The sequence below is a fragment of the Salarias fasciatus genome, chromosome 11 (assembly GCF_902148845.1).
Source record: "Salarias fasciatus chromosome 11, fSalaFa1.1, whole genome shotgun sequence".
NCBI lineage: Eukaryota > Metazoa > Chordata > Actinopteri > Blenniiformes > Blenniidae > Salarias > Salarias fasciatus.
This window is the reverse complement of record NC_043755.1, coordinates 19,418,142-19,434,031: the sequence shown is the minus strand read 5'-3', so window position 1 is coordinate 19,434,031 and position 15,890 is coordinate 19,418,142. Positions and strand designations below refer to the sequence as shown.

The window sequence follows — 15,890 nt, the reverse complement described above, 5'->3', positions numbered from 1 at the left end:
GATCGAACACCGGCAGATACAGTCAGACGCATTTTAACTGATTAATGGAAATTACAAATGCAAACTGCAAAGCTGCGGAGGTTTGCGTTTAAATGTCATATAGAGGCGTGAACACAGTAAAACCAAAACATAGTCTGACTGATGTCGTTAAAAGGCTGTGTGTGGAATGACTGGAGTGACCTCTAGTGGTTCATAGAAACTATTGCAAAGGAGCCTTTATTTTTTTCCCCTCAGGATAAATTCTGAATTCAGGTCCTGTGGGTTAGACTTGATGAACAGCTCATCCATCCATCCATCCATCCAGTGGAGCGATGGAGATTTAAAATTTTTTAGATAGATGAAACTGTCTGAAATCTGTGATCCAACGTTCATTACAGGATTCAAATACTGAAGCAAGGAGCAGCAACACTGTAAGTCAAGTTTTGTTGCACCATGTTCTTTGACCATCAGACCAAACCAAATTTATTCCAATAATAGAAATCCGTTTTTATATTTGATATTTTTTTCGATATATTCTTTATTATTAAATGAATTTATCGTACTTTATTAATCCCCTTAGGGACTTTTTTTTTGTTTTTTACTGAATTGACCCATTGGTGGTCACAATATGGTGCTCTGGGGGACTGGCAGGGGTCAAGGGTCATGCTCAGGGATCCACAGTGGTGGAGATATAACCTACAAACTCCCGATCCTCGTGCCTCTCTTGCCACAACTGCCCGACTTTGTGCTGAAAGGTAATGTATTTAATCTGCAGCATTTGGGTTTTTGTGGATTACAGGCTCCAAGGATCTCCTTCCAACACAGCCCTGACGTCTGCTGTACTAAAGTTTCCCCTGGAATGCCACCAGAAGGCAAACTTCTTCGAGTTAAGATAGAAGAAAGCAGGATCCTCTACTATATATACATTTGCCACAATATATTTGACAGTACTTTAGTAAATACTACACTTACAAACCACATAGAACAGTATGACTGATGCATGGAACAAATTAACCAGCATGATGTACAGTATGTTGAAAATACTAGGGTTGTGTCAGGTCTTCCATGGTGATGTTAAATATATCGTGTTCAGTTTATTTCTGGCAGAAGTACAACAATAACTTAAAAAAAATACCATGGTATGAATTATGAATTCATATATATGTGTGAAGTATATTCCCCAAACTTTGTAACACAAACACACACACACACATACACACGTAAAAATGTTGATTTGATTTGAATAACCTAACATACTTCAATTGATTTTAAAGTACTACTCTATATTCCAGCTTCAAATGATAATGCAGTATGAATGGAAATGAATGAGGAGCGTTATTTTCCTTCCTGCTGTGCTGCAGTTTGTGTTTGCTCCAGCAGAGGTCGTCGGTGATAGAAAATAACAAAGTCTCCTCCTTGGATCACATTCAATGTCATTTCTCCAGCTTGTTTGAGAAACCAGAGGAAAAACAAAGACAGTGTGACAAGATATTACAGTCAAGTGATTACATGTGGATGAGCCAGCAGCTCATCCAGTTTCAATCATAATCCGCGTGTTGCTTGACAGCATGTTCAAGAGGCTTGTAGTTTCATTTGAATTTCTCAGAAAAAAAGAAAAGATTTCTCAGAAAACCTAAATCAGACCCTTTCTTCAGATCCCCGTTGCTTTCATTTGGGAAACTTTTGGTGAAGATCAATGTGTCTTTAGTGTATCACAGCTTTAGGGGAGGGTGAGCTGCTTTTCTTGAAAACTCACTTGGAGTTGGAACTCACAGCTCCTGGTGGGTGGTTCTCAACCTCTGGTCCAGGACCCCTGGGGAGGACTCAGAGGGGGCATAACTTCGTCTTATCTGAGGTTTTCAAACTTTGATTTACAGGTGCAAAATGAAGAAAAGAAGAAGAAAAACACCCTCTTGTGGTGCAGAGTATATGAGATAAAAAAATGTTGATGGTTTTCCCAAAAGTATTACAACAATGCTACAATATGGCCGTAAAGTCATTTTGAATGATAAGTTCTGGTGCAACATCCAGTGAAATGTCCCACAAACTTCTCCTATAGCATTTGCATTATGCATGTTTTTACAAAGCATGTGTTTGAGGCTAGTTTGTTTGCAATGAGGTGCTTTATGTTCGTCTCTGATAACTCACCTCAGATCTCAGTGTTGTGTTTTATCTGCTACTCTGAGGAGATTTGTTTAAAAATTCAATACTTTCTGTGGAAAAAAAATTCATTTTTTTAACCATTTGCTTGGGTTGTTTCTTGGTCCAGGTTGGAGCCTCTTGCAGGCTGGTTTTGGTCCATGGGCCTTATGTTTAACACCCCTGGTTAAGTAACTTTAGTTGCAGCACACACAGAAATCTAAAATAAAATAAAATATTTATATGGACCTTTTTGGGATGTGGAGCAGAATGAAACTTGCATTTATTACGAAGGGTGTTTAATTTTGATTTGCATTCTGGTGAGAAAGGGTAAGTGTTAGACTTGACTTTAACATTTATTAAATCAGATAGTGCTCTGCACAGCCCTACCTGGGGTTCTGATGGATAATGTTCAGACACACTGCAGGTTTATGGTAGAGTTTGTGCATGTTGTGTGAATTTGAAGCACTGAATTTGCGTCCCTGCTGCAGCTTCAGCACCATGGAGAGCCAACAGTGAGTCGACAGCCCGCACCAAAGGCGCGTGCACACACACTCAACACTGCTCGGTGTGTGTTTGTGTGTTAATGAAAGGATTGGCCTACATATTATACTGTTTCCACTTATCGCGGATGAGAGACGAATCCATCAGCAAGGCCTGAAAAAAAGAAAGTATGATTGAAAACTGTGCATATTGCGCATCAGTGTCACGCTGAACTGCAAAACCTCGCCTTGTCTTTACCAGAACTCTCCCTAAATGCTCCCAAAACGCTGTTTCAGGACGCGCGCGTGGCATGCCGACTGTCTGTTCCTATATGGCGGAGGGCTCTCGGTGGTTAAATAACGCCCCGCGCGTTATGTAACACGGCCGGGGACGCGGCGCGCTCAGTGCGCGTGTGTCGTCAGTCTGCGCTCAGCTCTCCTCCCGCACGCACGCACCCGCACGGCAGAGCGGAGGCTGGCACCACCAGCACAGGAAGGACCCTTTGTGCTTCACCCACTGACTGGCACCCGCTTCGTCCGAGAGGCATCACCGGCATCCGTCCAGGCAGGTGCTCCTCTTCCGATCGCGAAAACAGCGCGCGCTGCCACAGGCGGAGGGATGGGGGACAGGGTGGGCTGAGGATAGGCTTGTTTACAACTTTAGAAACCAGTCTCTCTTTTAAAAAATTCCTCTTAAATGATCTGATTGTTCGCATACATGTAGATGTTTCGGTTTGAAGTGGGATTTTTTTTTTTTTTTTACCCCATAACATCACGCATCCTGCGCTCCGGATTCGCATGTCGTTGTTGTGGAAGCATCTGCGCGCAAAAAAAAAAAAAAAAAAAAAAGGGGAAAACGTCGCCTGGATGTGTGGGGGCGCCTCATGAAACAAAACAAACCCCACTGCTTGATGCGACACGCTATAAACGCAAAAAACAAACGGCTGAATTAAAACGCAGAGATGGATCGCTGGTGTTTCCAGAGGGATTATCTCATGGTAAATTCATGACAGTCAATCAGAAAGGCTCTGGAGATGTCTTTGTGTGTTTTGTATGAACAAAGAAGGGCATGTAAACAAATGGAAAATGCGCTTTCAGGGTTTGTCCATTGGAACAGTGGCTCTATGATATGGCAAAAAAAGGGAATGGTTTTCCTTTGCTAAATTATTTTTTTTAAGGATGCTGATAACTATGATGAGGATTATCATGACAGTTTTTGTGATTTTTCAGTGCTTTGAGCTGGAAGAAAACAGTAATGTCATCATGCAGAGATGATTCAGACCAACTAAGGCTGGAATCTGCAATCTGTGCATCAAAACACTCATTTAATCTCTGTTCCATAAAGCAGTCCGGAAACATGTTTAAGCTGAATTAGCTCAGTACAGTACAGCTTTCAAAGCAATTTTTGTTTTTATTGTTCGCTCTATTTTTGAAAAACTGGTTTCTGTTTCTGTTTTGAGAACCACTGACATTTTCCTCCTCATTGTAAGACATTCATCATGAATTAATTAGTTGTTTGGTAACTCATGGTTGGCATGGAAGTTAATGTGCTTGGTTTATTGGAGGTTGGATTGATAAATCAATAACTCCACTCAGCTGCAGGGATGATGCAGTGTTCATGTCTTTTTTTTTCTTTGAAGTGTCACATCTGTACATTTGTCAGGTCAAACTAAGAGCAACATTCGATTTCCTCTGAGAGGTTGTTTAAAATTGAGGCCAAGGAGTCGCACGTGTTTCCAAAAGGTGTGGGTCACCGACTATTGATCTAAGGACTCACCAGCTTATTGTGATCACCTGAACAAATAACTATGAAGTTTTCTATTCTGGACTCTTGAAGCTGCTCAAACTCTCCAGCGACAGATCTGCTGTTTGCGGATAAATCAGTCACAGTCATCACTGGAATGACTGAACCAAACACTCCATGAATAAACATGTCAACAGAAAAAACGTGCATGTCATGCTGTGTTACGGATGAATGTCAATCCATCCATTTATCTTCTGTATTTGCTTTAGACAATCCCAGGTGGAAGTCAGTGTGCACGCTGGAAAAGTCGAGAGCCCGTCCGAAGCGATTAATGCCAAAATGGAGCAGTGTGTATGATCAGCATTAGAAAGCACGTACCCTCTGACGGATTAGGCTTTATTATTGACGCCCACTCCTTGCTGTTTTATAAGAAGGCCATCTGGATGAGGGAAATGGGAGCGGAGGCTTAAAGACTAGTGCGTCAGTGTCCCGCTAACAGCTTGTCTTTTTTTTTTTTTTAATGAAGTCTTCCCATCTGAGAATATACTTTGGAAAAAAAAAGTGGGAGAGCCCTATAAGTTGATGTGTTTTCCTAATGATTATGGACTGTGTACGCAGGTTTATTGGTTCTTATTTACTTAAGTGTGCCGCAAATCCTCAGTGTGCAACTTAAACAGGACTTATCCTGTTTCTCAGCAGGGAGCCAGTCAACTTTATCTGCAGCCAATAGGATCAAATCCATGATCCTACCTTACAGTGTAGTCGGTGACTCCACTATTTCTAGACTTCCTAATGCTGTTCAAGATTTTTAAAGGTGTAATTTATTAGAAATTGTTTTATAATAAGGTGTAATCCAAACGTTTATTCAAAAGATTAGACTTCACAACATATTGGTGAAGTGATTGAGATAATGTCCCAGTACACTGCAGGAGATCATGTTTTAAGTTATCCATCCATACATCCATCCTCAGTGCTAACTTTATCTAAGTTACAGGGTCCCATAGAGTTAAGTTTAAGAAATTGCACCCAGGTGCAGGAAGACTGGAAACTTCCCACATAAAGATGTTGTAAATGTGAGTCATCCTGCTGTGATTCAACAGTGCTCACTACCTGTGCACCATGCAATACCAAGGTAAACCCATGCTGTTATAACCAAAATCAGTCACTCTCAGAGTTTTATGATGATTTCATTTTTTGAGGAGATATTTAAGTCAGCAGTCTAGACAGTTGCATCTATAGAGTTTAACCCATCACGGGTTAAAAGAGTCAACACTGCTCTCTACTGCCAGACCACACCCTGTTTCACTGAACGACTGCATATCTCGATATGCTCTGTGCAGCTTTTAATTCATTAAATCTACACTGTTCACATTTTTACATCTCATTCCATTATTCTATACCTCTTTTTGTGTTTGTGTCACCTTAAAGCAAAAAAAAAAATTCATTGCAAAAGCAAGAAGATGTAAAAACATTTAAACTCTGTGGGAAGGTTTTCATCCTGTAGAGTAAGTCGATAGTACTTGAATAACTGAATAACGCTGCCCGTGCTGGCTCAAGGCCGGTGTTCATTCAGTCAGAGAAAAACACTGCATGCCTGAACGGTGACGCCCCCACATCACCTCGGCTCCACATATTCACGGGGAAGGATGGAATCGGGGATGAGCGGCAGAAGCCTACACACACTCTGTGCAGATTCACACATAATTGCTTCCATCTAACTTGAGTCCTTGGTGCGGCTCTGTTCTCTCCGGTTGCTAGGACTGTTGCTAGGGCACCGCCGCCGTCGCTCGGCTCGGCGCCGCTTGGTGCCTGTAATCTGATTCTGCCATGCTGGAGTGCCAGCCTGCTGTGCATTGCTACAGTGTGGCAACGCTGTGTGTGAAAATGAGGCTGGAACTGCAGGAGAGGTGGTGCAGGCCACCCACCAACTCAGATCTATTTTTTGAGTCTGATCAAAAGGAAAAGGAGGTGAAGTTCGATTCCCACGACTCTCCGTTCTATTTTCGCATTGTTCTCTGAAGCCTCGGTGGTTTTAAAAAAATAGGATGCGACACAAGTCTGGGCTGCCTTGAACTGATTCTAATAGTAGGTCAATGTGAAGTACAGGCAGTTTGCTTTTGTCGGGAGGTGTTCGGAGGAAGCCAGATGATCACGGCAGGCCTGATGTTCAGTGTGCTGAAATTTTAAAAAGACAGCGTCTGGATGTAGGCATGGAAGACATGTTGAGACTCACTGATGCGACAGAAGCACTCGGACCTCGGGGTCAATTACATCAGTCCTAATGAAAAAAGAAAGAGACTTATGCAACTGGCCCCTGAGGCAAGTGTGCCGAGAGGCAATCAACAGGCGCGAGGAAGTGGAGTGATTGTATGAAGTTTGTTCGAGCATGAGGGAAGATCTGCATTATTTAGCTCCAACGCTCCAGTAGAACATTGCTTCTCTTCTGTTTTTGATGTGTACAAAAGAAGAAGTTCACAGGCCGAAGTGGCTTTCTCCTCTGGTTTGAGATCTTTTTTTTTAAAGAGAGTATAATGGTAGCCCATCATGTTTTATTTTTCCCCGACTGAAGCACTCAGGAGCTTTTTGGCAGGCAGCCACGGCAGAGAGCGGATAACAAGGTTAGCCTCATCGACTGAATCACCGCGATTCATATTTCATCAGCATAATCTGGCATAACTTGGTTAAAAGATAGAAACATGAAAGAAAAATTAGCAGTCTGGTTGATGAGATCATGCTTTTTAGATATATTTTACATTTTCTCCACTGAGAAAAACCTGCTGCTGTACTCTGGTTCTCCAGCCTCGCCGTTGGTTTTTAAAGGTTCCCACTCATCCTGAACATCATGAATTCCCCCTGCCGCCCTCTGAGGAGATACATTTTTTTAAAACATCACCAAATTCACTCATAAACACATTCTACCATCAGACAACCAAATTTCCTGTATTCAGGTCCTAATTTCACATTCGTGTATTAACTGTTCACATCAAAACACATCTGGTTAGCATTAAGGTCTGTGTTGATATTCAGTGGAACTGTCGGCACTCTTATGATCCATTCTTGGCTCTGTATCTTCGATAGAGTATTATCTAAAATGCAATCATAAAATAGGATTTCGAGCGCCCTCTAGTGGCTACAGTGTTATTGACGGCAGCAATGTTGAATACTGGTTTCAGTCAGAGGGGAAAATCACTATTGTGGATCAAGAATGAGTTTCAACTCTGTTTCTGTCTAAAACTGAAAGTAAATGATAAATAAGAAGTCAGATCATGCATGTTTCAATCAATCTTGTCTCAAAATGAAACAGGATTGTTTCAGTTTTAGTGTGATCAATCTGCCGACTGTAAGCATCTCAAAAAATGCCTCATTTATTTGACTTGAGCGCAAATAGTCTTGGTTCCATTTTGGACCTCATAGAATTTTGTGAGTTCAAAACTCTAAGATGAGATTGACATTTGTACTCCTCAGTCAACAAACTAATGTCAACATCTGGATCAACTTCGTTAAAGACACAGTACAGATATTCAGGTCTTTTCAGGATCCATTCTAAACAGATGGCGGCCTTCCACCATTCCTTCAGCACCACATCTCAATCCTTTCACTTCATGTATTTGCATGTTTCTATTGGAATATCTGTGCAAACATCAGTGTTTTCTTTTCCCTTTTCCTTCCAGTTTTGGTTTCTTGTTTGCTATTTGTTTCCAGCATATTTCATTTGTATCATTCGGTCCAGAATTCAGTGCGTGTTGGCCGTGATTCACCCGAGGCTCCTTGTGCCATCTGTTCTCGGGATGATGTGTGTGTTTGCACAATTTGCAGAAGGTGGGATTTTGTGGTGTAGCAGGGTTCACACAGAGGACTCTTTATGTCGGGGGTTTGAGTGCCACGTCGAAGAACTGCTCCATATGCAGTGCACAGGAAAATGACTCACCTGCTGTCTGTCCTGTCCATTCCTCAGGGGAGAACGCTGCGTGAAGCACAATGGGACCGTTCCAAGAATATGAAGTGAGTCTAAAAGTTCAAAATATGATTTCTTCACTTATGGATGTTTTTTTTTTTTTTTTTTTTAAATTCTATCCCAAATGTTGTGTTCCAGGAAAAGAAATCGCCGGAGAAGGGAAGCCCACGCAGCCGCATCCCTCGACTGGTCCTCCATCCTTTCAGGCCGAAGGACAAAGGATCGCCTCTGTCCGATTCCCCTTTCTCAGAGGAGGAAGCCAAGGACTGCGACATCAGCTCCGACCACTCCAAGAGGACCATCAGCACAAACAGCTTTTGCTCTGGTAAGCTTCTGTTCAGGCAGAAAATAGTTGCTCACAAAGAAGGGTTCAGAAACTATAATTGTACAGCTTTCTAAATGTATTTGTGACCAATAATTTAAATCCTTAGGTTCAGCCAGTTCAGACTATAGAGACATCAGTGTGTTTTTCACATGCGTTAAAGCAATCTGAGCTCTAATCTATTGACTAGAGTAAACGTGTAAAACCAGTGTAAAGGCCTTCATGTTATCTGTCAGAAAACATCCGGAGCTGAACCTTGAGCTCCGACTGACTGCTTGTGTTGACTGCCTCCGCTTGCGCCGTCCGTTCTCGGCTATTACTGTCTGTGTGCCTGTCTACAATAGATGACACCGGCTGCCCCACTAGTCAGTCTGTGTCCCCCTCCAAAACCCCGTCAGGCTCAGAGCGGAGCGCCCGCGGGTCGCCGGTACTCCCAGAGCGCAAGGCCAAAGTGAAGAGGGTGAGGGTGATGGCCGAGTGGAGCGGCGAAGGACGGAGCGCCCCGAGGCACAAGAGGGAGCTGCGCTCGGCCATGAAAGCCAGAGGTAAAGAAAGGATTAGAAAAGATTATTCTTCCTTCAGATAAACCTTGATTTTTTTTTATATCAGGACCAATATTTTGCATTGGATTAATCTTTGGATTGATGTTTTTGTCTGTGCAGATTTCTATTCAAGGACACGCTGCATATTTATCCTTGCACATGCAAGTAGTTCCCTGAAGACCAGATTCCAATGCAGTGGTTTTGTTAACATATCTGCAGCTCACACATGAAAAATGCAGGCAGGGGCAGCAGCCTGAGAGCAGAACCCTAACTGGAGACAAATGTCATCTGTGTTGTGTTAACATATATCAGAAAACATTGCCCGGGATGTATCCCAAAACTCAATTTCCTCCCTTTTAATCTTGAGAAAGAGCAAACTGCTTGATTTGTGAGTCAGAGTTCTGGAGAGAGCCGATTGGTGGAGGGAAAGGTTGGGGAGCTTATCCAATTAGACTGATTAGGAGGAGGCTACTGCACTGGCTGCTTGAGCACAGACCTTCATTTGACTCACCAGGCAGTGGAGTATCACTGGGTTTTCAGCCGTTTGTCACAGTCTTCACTGGACACTTTACTATGGTGTTGTTTGATGGAAAAAGATGCTACTCAGGTATGACGAACGTAGTTTCCAATCCAATTGGAAAATATTTAGAAACCTTTTTATCCATTTGTTCAGCATTTCAGCTTCTGTTTACCTCATTATGATGCTGTCTTGTAATTAGGTTGTACAAAGCACCTTGTTCTAAATAAAAGCAGGTTTCCTCTGTTAGTAAAAATATGGAAAAGAGCAATCGGGTCTGATAAAAAAAAAAAAAAACCCAAACAATTTCTAATTGTACCTTTTTAAAACCAGATGATATGAAATTACAATGGGGTTCAAACATGGCCTGAAATTGGATAAAACTTGATTATTATGGAATTTTTAATGTCTAAATACATTTTAGGTTGAAACTGAAGCTTATCTGAAGAACTGCTTGGTATTTTTAATCTCTTTCAGTTAATAAACGAGTCTCGTTACCGCTAAAAGGTTTACTGCTGCTTTTAATTGGAGTTTAACACAAAATTTATGGGTGTTTAATAACTTTCCTTTTTCTTGGAGGGTTCACTGCAATCACTGGAAACGGTTGAATTCATAGGACTTAAACTTTCATTTTTAATGGAAGCTGATTGTTTTAGCACACTTATTTAAATTTAAAAATCTCATGCACTCATTTGTAAGTACTTCTAAAATACAAAAACAAAGCTGTAGAAAAGATGAATGCAGTTAGCTTTGGGGACGTTGATTGTCTTAGAGAACAATAGAAATGAGTAGTTTTTATATAGTGATATTCCGTTTTGAGGTGTGAAGTTTTCTTTTTTTAATGTAGAATTCCTAAATTTGTGGTGTTCTGCAATTCATATATGGAGTGTCTAGGAAGAGCATTAATACAGCAGTAGTAGCTGAACATGCTAAGCAGTGTTCATTCATCTTGCAGGTAGCGAGGCAGACTTCAGCTCTTCCAGCAGCTCTGCCAGCCTGAAAACCAGAGAGAGCATGAACTCAAGTGGAAAGAAGCCCTCTGCTCGCAGGTATGACGTCTCGTCAATGCCTCTTGCTTTGCGTAAAAACCTCGCTGAGTCATTAAAAGTTTTTCTTTGTGTGTTTGAAGTCGGGTCAATCCCATCCGACCGCTCCCAGTGTTCAAACCAGCCGGGAGTCCGTCAGCCAACCGCGATGCCGAGCTCTACGCCCCCTACAGGACTCCTCCCAGAAGCCTCCCAGCTGCCTCCTCGACCAACAGCAGCAGCTGCAACTCCAGCCCCACATCCAGGTACCAAACCTGAACATCCGCAAAGTCAAGTAAAACAAATACGAGACATTGTGATTAGTTGGTGTGACACCTCGCTCCACTTCAGTTTATTACAGATATAACTTCCTCTCTTTGGGTTGGTAGTAGATTTTGGAGACGAGCCCAAACCGCGGTCTAAATCGGCATACCCGTGAGTGAGTGGGTGGGTGGCTGGATTAAGCTCAGACTGTTCCGTCAGGACCTCTGCTGCAGCTGGATGGGATTATATCGGTCGTGATTTGGCTGGAGCTGAGATTATTCTGGATTTAATAAAGCAAATGTCTGAATATGGGACCCAGACAGTGACCGTACTGACTGAAGCCACTTCGTAGCAATGTTGGAGCGAGTGCACCGTGGTTACAGAGGACAGATGAGGGTCATAAATTATTTAGACTAGCAGAACTGAATGGCTTGAGGCTTGAATGTGTTTGGGACCACCATGATTTTCTGACATTGTGCTTCAGGCTGCATATTACATGAGAGGTTTACTTTGGCTTTATGTTTGTTGGCGGTTTCAGAGGGTTTGGCCCAGAAAAATGCTCCCTCAGCATTATAATTAATAGTTAACCATCGAGCCTCCTGCTGCAGCAATTGTGCCGTACTTATCTGACGTTTGCTGACTGAAAGAGCATTTCGATCCCCCGTCCTTGTCGCTTTAAGACTTCCCGTGTCGTGCTGCTCCTGCCTGGCTGGGCATCATGTGACATCTCCCTTCCCTCACATGCTACCTTCTCCTGGGCTGTTTCTATTTATGGCAGGGATGCACGGTGTTCACTTCAAAGCGTTCAGTATCCCGGGTTGCTAGGATATGGTGCTTGGAGAGGGAGCTTGACATGCTGCTTTGCATATTGCCCAAAATCCACCCACGCATCCTGTACAGAACTAACATGCATCTTTTTTTTTACCAGTCTTCTTCAGGCATGATTAACCACTAATCACAAGACATGCAGCGGACTTGTGTGTGCAATTAGCTGTAGATTAGGCTTTTGCTGGTAAGGTGATTGCTTTTTTTTTTTTTTTTTTTTGCCAGCTCTGCTTGTATTTAGATAAACCAGCATTTTGGGGGTTTGTAGTCTTGAGCCTGCATGCCAGTAATCCTGTGTCAGACTGTAATTCTGGGCTTCACAGAGCATCTGCTTTGACAGCACTCTCCCAGCCAGACTAATTACCTTCTGCACGGCGCAAGTTTGTTTTTAGCTGTCAAACGGGTTTGTTTTTCGCAGTCATTTTTCAGATGCCTGGTAAAGGATGATGAATTGATAATGACTTCTAGATGGGTAAACACAGCCTTTTTTTCCCCACAATCCTGTTAATCACCGTTTCTCTGTCCAACAGAAGAGCGAATCCAAGTCGTTACCACTCCTGCAGAGACAACCACGGAATCAGACCCCCGAATCCTGAGCAATACCTCACCCCTCTGCAGCAGAAGGAAGTTGCAATCAGGCACCTGAAGACCAAACTGTTGGAGTCTGAAAACAGAGTTCAAGACAGGTTAGCTCCTCTGATTAAAAAAAAGCTTATCTTTAATTGATTTCAGAGCTTGCAGGAGTGGTCCCATCAGGGGAAAACGTGGCGCAGCAGTTGTGATGTAATGCCTACGTGCAGCAGCTCAAACGTTAACGTCTTGTGAAGTGTAAACCCACTGGGAAAAGCATTATATAAGATGGAGAAGAAAAAAAAACAAAAACCTGAATGCCATTGTTGGAATACAAACTACGAGATGGATTAGCAACATTCATGAGTTGGATATTGACTCCATAACTGGATTTTATTGATCTAATGTTAAGTTCAGTTACTCAAAATGAATGCCTGACCTGAAACATTTCTCCACTCTTATGCAGTGCTGCGTTTCAGTAATGGAGTATTTCTGTTCTTTTTCAGAGAGACGGAGATTGAGGAGCTTAAAGGGCAGCTTGGCAGAATGAGAGAGGACTGGATTGAAGAGGAATGTCACCGGGTGGAGGCTCAGCTCTCTCTCAAAGAAGCTCGCAAAGAAATCAAGCAGCTGCGCCAGGTGGTGGAAACCATGAAGAGCAGCCTGATGGAGAAGGACAAGGGCATACAGAAGTACTTCATCGACATCAACATCCAGAACAGGAAGCTGGAGTCCCTTCTGCACAGCATGGAGCTGGCCCAGAGTGGCTCCAACCTCCAGGAGGAGAGCGCCTTGGACTTTCTCTGCGACAGTGCCGACGGCGGCAGGAAAAAGATGGCGGGGGAGGAAGATGGCGGGATGGAGCTGGGAGACCAAGGGGCGGAGGCCATGGCGGACAGCGGGCTGTTGGTGAACGATGAGATGGCCAACAGGGCGGACATTTTCGATCAGGTCTTCATGTCCACTGCCATGGATTTCAGTCAGGACAGTAACGGCAAGCTGAGGGCCGGGGCAGAGACGGGGTCTGGGACAGAGACGGGGTCTGGGGTGTCTGCGCCGTCTGAAGATGGACAGTTGGCTAAGATTCCTACCGAACCAACACGACAGCCCAATACACTTTCCAACACAATCACCATCGCCACAAGCACAGCTTCACAGTACTGCACAGAGGATAAAGGAATCCAGACGGACGTGGCCCCCGTGTCTCCGGACCTGCAGGCCCTCCTCCTCCAGCTGCTGAAGTTCCACGGTGCCACGATGGGGGAAGCAGCTCCGTTAGCACCGGGCGGCTTTCTGGGATCCTCCAACCTGTCCACTGCCGACCAAACGCCCCCCCGACCCAGCGCGCCTCCAAACACCCCCGACGTCTCCGCAAACCCCGGCACGTGTTGCTCAGAGTCCTTAGAAAGCCAGCGGTTCATGGAGGAGCTGGACTTTGGCGTCATGGAAGAGGGGCGGGGCCTCTCTCCAGGACTGGATGCGGTCGGAAAGCGCTACTGGAGCAACAGCTTCCTGGTGGACCTGGTGGCGGTGGCAGCCCCGGTGCTGCCCACGGTGGCCTGGCTGTACTCGCGCCACGGCGTGGACGGAAGCGCGCCGGTGTACAACATCGCGGCGCTGATCCGGGGCTGCTGCGTCATGGGACTCCACTCGCTTCGTCACGCCACTCACAGGCCGGATGTGTAACGGCCTCCCACCCGCATGCAGCTACACGCAACCCTGAACTCAGAGCACTTAAGCATCTTTTGGAAACTATTTGTGAGATGTGTTTTTGTCTGACAATGCAGTTTTTTTTGTTTTTTTTTTTTGATTCCAGCACTATTATTTTGCACTGTACAGTTACCATTGAGGCAGACCGGTGACACGAAAGGGATTATTTATCAAAGGGTTTATTTATATATTCATCATTTACATGTGTAAACAGATCATCTGGGTAGATGGTTAAGTATTCTCATTGTCCTGTGGTGTCCCTCTCGGTGTTCTCCCGTTTCAAAAAAAATGTTCTTCGTTTGGATGAGAGAAATGTGAAAGACTAAATGTTAGTTCGACAGGTTTGGAATTTAAGTTGTTGTTCAAGAAGAAACCTTAAACCTTCAGCCAAAGCTTTAATGTGAATTCACTGTTTTGTGAGGTGTAAATATCTATTTTTTTTTTTCCTTGGGAGTAGAGCTTTACTTGGTACAGCTTGTGTATTGTTCATAGAAATAAGCTGATGCTTCACAGCAACTGACACTTGTTATGTGCCTGAGCAATGTGCAATACTGTTGGTTTACATCAAAATGTCCCCGTATCTTTATTATTAAAGCATGATAATTCTGGCATGTGTGTGTCCTCCTGACTTTCTTGGCTCTGACAGGGCTGTGGTGAGGTAACTGAAATACTTTCTTTTATGTAATGGGCTTGTTTAAGATGCCAGCGCCGGCTGGAAGTTTCCTCATTTGCGCGACTTGTTCGCATGAATAAATAAAACGGGAGAAATATCCAGTCTGAGCCCAAGTGCTACCGAGCAACGCGTCCTCATGACAGCTCGTCTTATGTAAAAGCTTTCTCGGGCCTCCCCTGGGTCGTGCTGCTGACAGTGTAGAGTGCATTATGTCCAGTTTGCAGGGATCTCTCCTGTAACGCTGTTTGGGCCCCAGCATCGGGAAAAACCGAGTTGACGTCAAGTCGCCAAACCACGCTTCCAGTGGTGCCTTATGCATTACGTAAGATCCAGTTGTGACTGAGTCTAAATGAACTAAGGTTCTCATGCCTTTGCCTCTTTGCTTCGCCGCTTTGCCATATGGCGATTCATCTTCAGTTGCGTAACCGTGACCTCTGGGTTCATAAGGCATTAGAATAATAAGTCATAAGATGCTGTAATCCCCACACTGTGCTGCGGATGAGTGGAGAAAAGTCCGCGGATGCACCAGTGTGTTGTAAAATGTGTGTGTCGAGTGCAGCCACGTGCGTTGTTCCTTTTCTGAGGAACGGTGACGAACATTTTCCCTTTTAGAAAGTGGGTCAGTCTCCAAGAGGTTTTTGGCAAGCGGGCTGCGTCCCCAGGCGGACCGGAGCGACTCCATTATGATGGAGGTCAGCGATGACAGCTGCGTGCCAGTCGGCGTTACGGGCCGTTTAGGATCCGGCTGTAAAGCATTACAGACGTGTGAAGGCAAACTCGGCCATGATGGCTCTTTCAGCTCATGTCAATCATAGCGGTTATGACGAACAAGAGCAATTAACCTTCTTGGCTGTCCATTGTCACAGTTTTGAATTTAATGTTTCTATTTCCATCTAATCCACTTCATTTTAAAATCAAATATGCTCTAATTCCTTGGATTAAATGACAGAAGAATTCAAACAAATTAAATTATGCTTTTTAAATCGTTACAATGAAGTGGAATAATCCGACTGTATCCCACTTCAGAGGCGATGAGCTATGCACAGTGGATTAGTGGTTTAGCCCTCTCACCTCACAGTGAGATTGACCCCAGTTTGATTCCAGCATTGGGGCACCTTTTGTGTAGCGTTTGAATAATTTTCA

At 43.9% G+C, this 15,890-nt stretch overlaps 1 protein-coding gene across 1 annotated transcript; it reads left to right on the top strand.

Moving 5' to 3' along the window:
* Positions 1 to 3,054: 3,054 nt before the first annotated feature.
* Positions 3,055 to 14,683, top strand: sybu (syntabulin (syntaxin-interacting)). Its single transcript, XM_030101962.1, has 9 exons — positions 3,055 to 3,169; positions 8,300 to 8,346; positions 8,438 to 8,624; positions 8,966 to 9,166; positions 10,636 to 10,729; positions 10,810 to 10,971; positions 12,325 to 12,480; positions 12,871 to 13,457; positions 13,527 to 14,683. The coding sequence occupies exons 2-9, from the start codon at positions 8,323 to 8,325 to the stop codon at positions 14,048 to 14,050; spliced, it is 1,935 nt and encodes a 644-aa protein (XP_029957822.1). The 5' UTR covers positions 3,055 to 3,169; positions 8,300 to 8,322; the 3' UTR covers positions 14,051 to 14,683.
* Positions 14,684 to 15,890: the final 1,207 nt, after the last annotated feature.

Bases quoted from the DNA above. Each gene is read 5' to 3' on its own strand.
- sybu (XM_030101962.1), top strand. From the start codon at position 8,323: ATGGGACCGTTCCAAGAATATGAA. The intron at 8,625-8,965 runs GTAAGCTTCTGT...TGTCTACAATAG, and splicing joins CACAAACAGCTTTTGCTCTG to ATGACACCGGCTGCCCCACT. The intron at 10,730-10,809 runs GTATGACGTCTC...GTGTGTTTGAAG, and splicing joins AAGAAGCCCTCTGCTCGCAG to TCGGGTCAATCCCATCCGAC.